Source organism: Rhincodon typus, chromosome 16, assembly GCF_021869965.1.
Source record: "Rhincodon typus isolate 14 chromosome 16, sRhiTyp1.1, whole genome shotgun sequence".
Classification (NCBI taxonomy): Eukaryota; Metazoa; Chordata; class Chondrichthyes; order Orectolobiformes; family Rhincodontidae; genus Rhincodon; species Rhincodon typus.
In genome coordinates, this window is record NC_063347.1 from 55981015 (window position 1) to 55989740 (window position 8726).

Genomic DNA, 8726 nt, shown 5'->3' on the forward strand with positions numbered 1-8726 from the left:
AAGAAAGTAGGAAGGGGTACAAATGAACTATAATCAGCCATAAGGCCAATTTGTGTTGCTTTGTGCTCCATGTAATAATGAAGCTGGATTTGTGCACAGCCCATTTTCTGCAGGGATTAGTGCCTGAAGAATGCAACTATGGGCCAAATTAAAGTGAAAGAGCCAACTGTTATAATGGGGGCTTTGTTGGAGAAAGTCTCCTCTGTTCTTCCACTGTTGTGAGGGGCACAATGTCAGAGCATCAAAGTAACCTGGTGCTGTCAAATGTAACATTACACAGGAGTACAAGAGTAAGGACCAGCAGTTAGTTTTATATTTAGAGCACAGAAAATTCATTTGCAATAAGAGAGTAATCAAAGTTGCAAAAGCTGCCTCAAATCCAATTAGTGAGTCAGTACTTCAGATTAATCACTCATTTTAATTCACCCTACTTCTCCAGCTTCTGTTTGTTTCCAGCAAAAAAATGCCTCAACTGTAAAAAAGGGTCTCTAGTTAAACTACAAAGGAGTGAAGTGGCATCATCATACAAATGGTTTACTTAAAGCACCTATCGCAACAGCCCCCACCCCTGACAGATGCCACTTAAGCCCTGGCTTTACAAATTGAGCAAGTGCAGAGCACACAACAAACGATGGCCCACAAACTGAAGTTTGATACCTGACCATTCAGTATCAGGTGGCACTTTTATTTTTCAGAGAATCGGGAGGAAGCCAGCAGACTTGGTACACTAATTTGAAGAGTGGGAACCTTACACTGGTGTCAGTTCGAAGGCCAACACTTGATTTCAGTGACGGCTGAACATGATTATGCAACTGTAAAGATTAATAATAAAAAAATTGAAGCCTAAATTACACTATTACTCTGGTTACTTAAAAAGGTTACCACCACAAAGCAGAGAGGGATTTTCATACAAATGCAAAACAAGGCTCACCTATCAAAAACTGAAGTTTTTGAATTAATCTCGGATTGATCATCACTCCGCCTCAGTTAAGGCTGATTATCCAAGAGATTAATCAAATCCCACTTCATTTGTTGAACCTCACCTAATAGATTTCAGACTTGCACGAGTGACTGTGCTGTCAGTACCTGTGCAACCACTCCCTCATGCCCAAACATGACCTTACCAAGCTTTGTGCCCCAGTATCTTGCGTCTATGACCAATCTACATCAAGACGTGAGCCTCTTGCCCAGGTAGCACTTTGGGTTCTCTCTTAAAAGGAGAGAGGGGTCCACTGAGATGTCTGGTCACCTTTCAATTTGACGCCAATATGTTCATGCAGGCGGCCTTTTATGACACCACAGGTTACTTTGCTGTTGACAGGGGAACAAGAAATGGGTGACATACGTAGATAAGGAATCAGTGGTCAAGTGCCAGTTGTACTTACCTGCCCACCAGAGAACACAACAGGTCCAGGTCCAAGACTGGGACGGTAGGGAATAGTGGCACCTTTGGGTGGAGACTGCACAGAACAAGAAACACAATGTTTAGTAGCATAACAGCACAAAAACAGGAGCAGTAGGTCATTTGACCCCCATCTGTCTGTTTTGCATTTAGTAAGATCATCTTAACCTCCTACCTCAATGCTGTTTGTTCATGTAATCCTCATATCCCTCAATTCCTTAGTGTCCAAAAGTCTATCCACCTCTTGAATAGTCTGGACCATAGAGCAACACCACCCTCAGACATATAGAGCATGAAGAAAGCAGCGATCCTTGTCACTATGAGAGGGCTTCAACAGAATAAGGTGGCATAGGCTTCAGGCCTGCCTACAGGTTTACCTTCCAGACAGAGCACCGGAGATTGGCTCATTCTAATACTGAAATATCTGCATTATGGAACATGCCAGCTTTAGCCTACTCGCAGACAAGCAAGTTCTCAGCAGTTCCAATCTCCAGTTCCTCCATTATTAAAGCTAATTTTGTCTCAAAGCCACCTTTTAGCCCAGCAAAGAACTGTCTAGAAAGACCCAAGCTTAACAACTCTTTTCACAGCAGACAAGGCACTTTATTTCAGAGGCAACTTCTTTCCCACCTCCATTTCATCAGGATGACCTTCCAGAACAGAGGTGAGGAGGAACTTCTTCAGCCAGAGAGTGTGATGAATCTGTGAAACTCATTGCCACAGAAGGCTGTGGAAGCCAAGTCATTGAGTGTATTTAAGACAGAGATAAATTTTGATTAGTAAAAGGGATCAAAGGTTATGGGGAGAAGGCAGGAGAATGGAGTTGAGAAATTCATCAGCCCTGATCAAATGGTGGAATAGACATGATTGGCTGAAGGGCTTAATTCTGCTCCTATATCTTACAACCTTTCCCATCGATCTATTTATCTTTCTTTTAGTCATTGCCACCTCAGTTCTGAACTTTCTCTTCATTCTCCCCAAGTTGAAGGTACAGAATTCCACCTGTATTCCCACTGCAACAGAATCAGGAGCCACTGCAGTCTGACACCAGTTCATTCTTTCCCAGTTGCATCTTTCTTCAGACCTTTCTGCTCCAACCCACGAGTTTTTAAAAGAGTAGGCTAGATGCCTGTATCCCAATTCTTTTCAATCTTTGTGGTGCTGTGCCACAAACATGGCTTATCAGTAATTTATATTGCATTTAATATTTTCCTGACCTGGCCTCAGTTTTGTAGAAAGTTCCACTCACAATTAGTCTTCTTAGCCCCTTCATTTGTTTTATAGACTCAGGTTATTTTAGTCCTATAATTCCCTAAGTAGAGGGGAATTTTCATCTGATTGGGTCGGAAATCTGGACCCTCCTCTCACCTGTTCGTGCGACTTTACTAATTTCTCACTAATCTTGAGTTCACTGACATCAGGAATGTTGTGCCAGGAAATGGAACACTCCAAGATCAGGCACCTAGTACCAGCAAACACTCCCAAGCAGATATAGCACTGTCTTAAATACAGACTAAACCTCCCTCTACTCTTTTAAACTGAAAGGAAAGCTGCCTCTCATACAGACCCCAAATACTCCGAAGTCAGGTACAGCAATCTGCCTGATCCAGTAAAGCTCCTTCTGCACTGTTCCATCAAATATTCCTGGAATAGTCACAGCATGGAGTTAGATACAGCAAGGCTCTTTCCACGCTGTCCTAAACACTCTAGTCACAGGAAAGGTACACAACACTTCAAACTGTATCCCATTCCTCAGAGCTTCTCATCCCCAAAAGTTAAAATACCTCGAAGCACAAAACAGTTACTATGTTGTACAACTTTCTAAAGACTGCCCTGGTCAGCAAGAATGAGGCATCTGTCACAAACCAGTGCTGTCTTGCCCAATTCCAAGATATGCTTTTACCTCCAGAATGACGGCGCAGATCTGCCTGATGCAATGAATGATGGCGTCCTGGGTCCCAGAGATGGTGACTGCACGCTCAGTCGAGTTCGGCAGCAAGTCTCCAGCTACCTGGACCTGAGCTCCAGTAGACTGTAGAAAACAAGAAAATTAGAATGTTCAATACAAACACTCAAAATACTGGACTGGCAAGAACAGCAATCTCAGCATCTTGACTCAGCAAATCTCACATTGCTCTCTCGTGATGGCCACTGGGGTCAACCTCTCACCTCTACCAGTTAGAGATCCTGAATTAATTTCTTGGACCCTCCTGGATGATGGGAGTAGAGCAGAACCATCCTCCTGCATGAGACAGCAATCAAAGAATCTGGCAGCACTGAAGCAAACTATTTGGTCCATCATACCTGTACTGATTCTTTGGTACAAACTATTTCATTACACCAACACTTACCCCATTCCCATGCTACCTCTTCCCTTTCCAAATCTATATCCAAGTCAGATTTGGAAGTTACTGAATCTGCTTTCACCACCCTTTCAGGAAATTAATTCCAGATAGCAACTCCTGTGTAAAAATTCTGAACTCCACCCTACTTCTCTTGTCATGTGGGTCCTCTGCTTCAAGCCAACAATGAAGTTTTCCCTTATTTACTCATGAACCTATGATTTTTGACACCTCTTAAAACCTCCCCCCAAATCTCACTGAAGAGGGTGGGAAGACAGCAACAGCTGCTCCTTGCATAATTTTCTACCTGACGTTCAGTTACTGATCTCAGTCCGGTTAACCAGGGAAAAAAGGGACCAAGCTAGTCGATAATGGGACGAGTTGAAAGTGATGTTGCCAGGGATCTTTGCTTCTTCTGATTTATATAGATGATTTGGGGATGGATGTTGAGGGCAACATCTCAATTTGCAGAGGATACTAAAATCGGGGAGAATAGTGAATTGCTAGGATGATGTTGAGCTACTTCAGACAGACATTGACAAGTTGGCCAAATGGGCAGACACCTGGTAGCTCATTTTCAATGAAGAGAAATGTGAGGTGATGCATTTTGGTAGAAAAAACATCGAGACAATAGAGGTTCAATGGTATGACTTTGAGCGGAGTACAGCAGAGGGACCTCAGGGTTCAAGTGCCTATTTCTCTAAAGGTAGCTATGCAAGTTGAAACAGTTATTAAGGCTTATCCCATCCTTAAGTTTATAAATAGAGGCATAGAGTATAAAAGCAAGGAAATGATGCAACGTATCTACAAACCACTGGTCAGACCACATTTGGAATATTGCATTAAGCTCTGGGCACCTTATTTAAGGAAAGATGTTACAGTCCTGGAGAGAGTACAAAGGAGATTCACTAGAAGGATACCAGGGATAAGGGATTTTGGATACAAAAAGACAGATTAGAAAAACTGCAGCAGAGAAGATTAAGAGGTAACGTTATTGAAGTGTTCAAAATTTTGACAGGGAAAAGAAAGATATTCTGTTCCCACTAGTTGGTATGTCAGTAACAAGTGACCTCAATTTCAAGACTGGGAGTGAGATGTGGAGAAAATTTTTTTACTCTTACGATTTGGAATGAGAGGGCTGGGAGGGTGGTGGAGACAAAATCCATAGGTGGCTTCAGAAGATAGTTGGGATATATTTGAAAGCAATGAATTTAGAGAGTTACAGAGGTAGGGCTGGAGATGGGACTAGCTGGGTAGCTCTTTTGGGAGCCAGTACAGACCCAATGGGCTGAATGGCCTCTTTCTGTACCACAAGCACCTATAATTCTATGAGGGCTGTAAATCATCAGTTCCTTCCCTTCCCTTCTTTTACGTTGTGCCGATGTAGTGACTCACAGTCTGCTTGGCACTTAGTTATTATTGGCCTTGACATTAGTTTGCAGAGTAGCAGTATAGAAAAAACCCTCTGTAATTGCTTTGACCGCACAAAACTAGAAGTGAGCTGTCCTCAGCTGGAGCCAGATTTCTATACTCTGTGTGGGTCAATGAACTTCCCAAATGACTCACCTCTCTGATCTCCTTGATCTTAGACCCTCCTTTTCCTATCAGTGAGCCACACTGACTTGCTGGAATCACCAGGCGTAGTGTTACAGGGGGCTTGCTCCTTGTAACATCACTCATGCTGGACGTACTGAGATCCTAGAACCAAAAGACAGACAGAACTATTGTGTTGTACAATGTTAGCAACAATGGTTCATGATCATTGAAGAAGGGAAGGACTAGATGAGAGACTGGGAGATGAAAAAACAGCTAATGATTAATTAGTGCATAAAAACAATACCAAGTGATTCACACAATTGAAAGGACAAATGAGATTTTCCACAATATTACTGCAACCTTGAATCAAGTTGGTCATTTTCAGAGCTACAGAGGTAGGGCTGGAGATGGGACTAGCTGGGTAGCTCTTTTGGGAGCCAGTACAGACCCAATGGGCTGAATGGCCTCTTTCTGTACACTCTTTCTAGAAAGAATGAAAAAGAGATCATAAGGAGGTAATTCTATAGCATGTGATATCCGCAATTAAAATAAAACTTATTTAAATACAGACCTTTCAGAAGTTAAAAGCATAGAACTCAGCTAGGTGGCAGGGGTTAGAGATATAGAAGAGTAACATCTTGGAGGGATTTAAAGGTGAGAGTTATAGAATTTGAGCTCCTGAAAGCCAAAATAGGACACGAAGAGGAGGACAGTGGGGGATAGGATACGAGAACAGATCCTGTTCCATGTGCACATGAAAACTTCAATACCGAATACAAACTGCCATTCTTTGAGCGACAGACTGAAGAATCTGCACTTGATACACATCCGCACCTCAGAGTTTAAATTACACAGTGAGCCCATGGAGAGGTCCATGGGTCCCAGCCTCTCTGCATGTTGCTTCCCACATGACAGCGCACAGTGCACACTTACCTCTTCAAGCTTGCCCGTGATCATTGTGAACGCTTTGAAGACAGCCTCCATTGAACCAGTGATTGTGATGATGCGTTCAGGACATGAGCCTTCAGACACATTGATACGGGCACTGCTCTATAGAAAAGAAACAGGACACATGTACCTGGATAGACAGCGCAAAGTAAGCAACATGCCAGCTTCTAACTCATTCCCAGATAAGCAAGCCAAATTCCTTGATTAAGTTCCAGCCTGTAGTTCACGCTTGGGTATCCGTTACAATATTCTAACTTCATGTCAGAGTCTGCTAAAGCACTCCTTGACTTCTGTTTGTCTATATTTAAAATTCCCTTCTACTTAAGGTCTTTGGTTAAAAGTTGGTGGTCAAGAGCCAAGGCATGTAGTTACAAGACTGAATCTCAAATCATGTGGTGAGAACAAACAAGAGGGGGGACAGACCCCTAGCCTTAACCCTGAAAACCTGTTTTCATGTTAGCATGGATAAGATTAACTGGCGCATAGAAGACAAGTCTTATCTCCACATGATGGAGGGCACCCTGACTGAAGTGTAGCGCTGCTGCTCTACAATGTGCAGCAGACCTAGCAGCCCAGGACTAACACTGTGATACCAGTAACAAGAGGAAAATTATATTTGCAGTTGGCAGTCTGTAACCTTTGGGCCATCAGTTGAGCTCCCCAGCCTCTAATTACTGCAGAAGATTTAAGACAGCTGAGAGAACTCACCTCTTCTCGCATTCTCTTTATCGTGTCACCTTTCTGGGAAATAAAAGCACCAGATAAGTAAAGTAATTAAAACAGTCCAAGAAAATGCAAGAAATAAGTCTGTTTAATGTAGTGGTATTGAAATGGGCACTCACCTTTCCAATAATGCTGCCAACCTCCTGGAAGGGAAAAAGGAAAATGAAAGGCAATGATTGGATTAGAAAGTGTGTTTAGGGCCTATCAAGGCAGCTAGGGCATGTGATGCCATATAGGGGTCAAGAACAACAGATCAAAAGCGGTGCAGTTAGGGGATCTGAAGACTGCTGGCAGTTACTGCTCAAAGTGGTAATGAGCTACCATCTTTAACCACTGGTTGACAACATTGACTGCACAGGACAACTATAAGTCAACCAATGTTGCACATCGTCTGTTTTCACCGAAATAGATTAGGGAAACAACTGGGTTTTTATTGACAATTTGACAGTTTCACAGCTGTTTTTACTGTCACCAACTTTATCAAACCAAATGGAAGCAATGAGTGTGGAACTGATGTCATGTTCTTTAGCATAGCATCACAGTACCATACCTGCATACTACCATCCTCATTAATTCCAACAGCACTGTGCTTGGTAGAGTGCCCTCATCCACATGAACAAAAATCACATTATGCTCTCACCAACAAGTCAGTGAGGAGTCAGTGGATGCTAAATAGAAAACACAGGTGAACGTGTGCACCTGTGGACGGTTTCACCTCCTCGTCAGTTACCTTGCCATGCATAAGCAGTCGGAGTGTTAGTGTAACGTGTAGCCCTCCATCGGAACTGTAATCAGTTTGATCCATTGTTCTCTGCACCTCAGTGTCAAGGGGCATCAAACTGTCACCAAGCATCAAGAAAGTGTTCCTAATCTGTAAAAAGAAGAGTTTGTGGAATAAAGGTCAAGATCAACAGAGAAATGCAAAATAGAACAGAATTAAAACACTGGTGGGTTTTGAAGTTCGGCAAGGTCATCCATTCCCACTGTCTGAGCAAACCTGGAGCACCTTCAACATCTGTACATTGCAACATGAGCTGCAGCACCTTGTAACAAACAAGCAGTCAAGACTGGATCACACCCAGCCTCTAATTTGGAAACATGAAAGTGGAGGGTACCTCATTTACTCAAAGCAAGCACAAATGCCATGATGGAATTTCAAAACCGTCCAATACAAACCTATCAAGACACCTTTTATTGGTTGGCAAGACAGGGCCCTAACAGTGAGAAGACAGGCTTAAGCATTCATACAACTGCTGTTCATTTAGTCAGTATTACAAGCTGCAAGCACAACTGCATTGGCCTTCACCCTTTTGATCTCCTTCAGCTGCTGGGCACATAGCCCGTTTACCAGACTGTCAAACTTATTTTAACATGGTTGATGATAGACAGGCAACTGTGTGCACAGAGTTCCCTCCAGATTGAAATCAAAAACTTTCTCACACATCTGTACAGAATAATTGAGATTTGGAGAGGTCAGACTGCATTCCACCAGTTTCCTTATCTGTGCTCAGAAAGCAGTGGGTAGAAGAGGCAGTAGCGTTAACAGGAAGAGAACATAAATGGGGAGGATGAGATGGGGGAGAAGAGACAGAGAGAGAAAAAGAACGGGGAGGAGGGGGGGGAAATGGAGAGAAAAAGAACCGGGAGGAGGGGGGGGAAATGGAGAGAAAAAGAACGGGGAGGAGGAGGAGGAGGAGGGGGGGGGGGGGGGGGGGAAAAAAAACGGGGGGGGGGGGGGGAGGGGGGGGGGGGGGGGGGGGGGAGGCGGCCCCCCC

General features: G+C 43.4%; 1 protein-coding gene across 3 annotated transcripts in view; it reads right to left on the reverse strand.

The window, feature by feature from the left end:
- pcbp4 (poly(rC) binding protein 4) overlaps positions 1-8726 on the reverse strand; it is a 38203-nt gene that overhangs the window by 15444 nt on the left and 14033 nt on the right. For all 3 annotated transcript variants that reach the window (XM_048606586.1, XM_048606585.1, XM_048606587.1), the window contains exons 2-8: positions 7682-7822; positions 7071-7094; positions 6937-6969; positions 6214-6330; positions 5311-5442; positions 3306-3434; positions 1386-1460 (exon numbers count right to left, since the gene is read on the reverse strand). In XM_048606586.1, the coding sequence (XP_048462543.1) occupies positions 1386-1460; positions 3306-3434; positions 5311-5442; positions 6214-6330; positions 6937-6969; positions 7071-7094; positions 7682-7804 (633 nt within the window). In that variant the 5' untranslated portion in view covers positions 7805-7822. The remainder of the gene's footprint in view (positions 1-1385; positions 1461-3305; positions 3435-5310; positions 5443-6213; positions 6331-6936; positions 6970-7070; positions 7095-7681; positions 7823-8726) is intronic.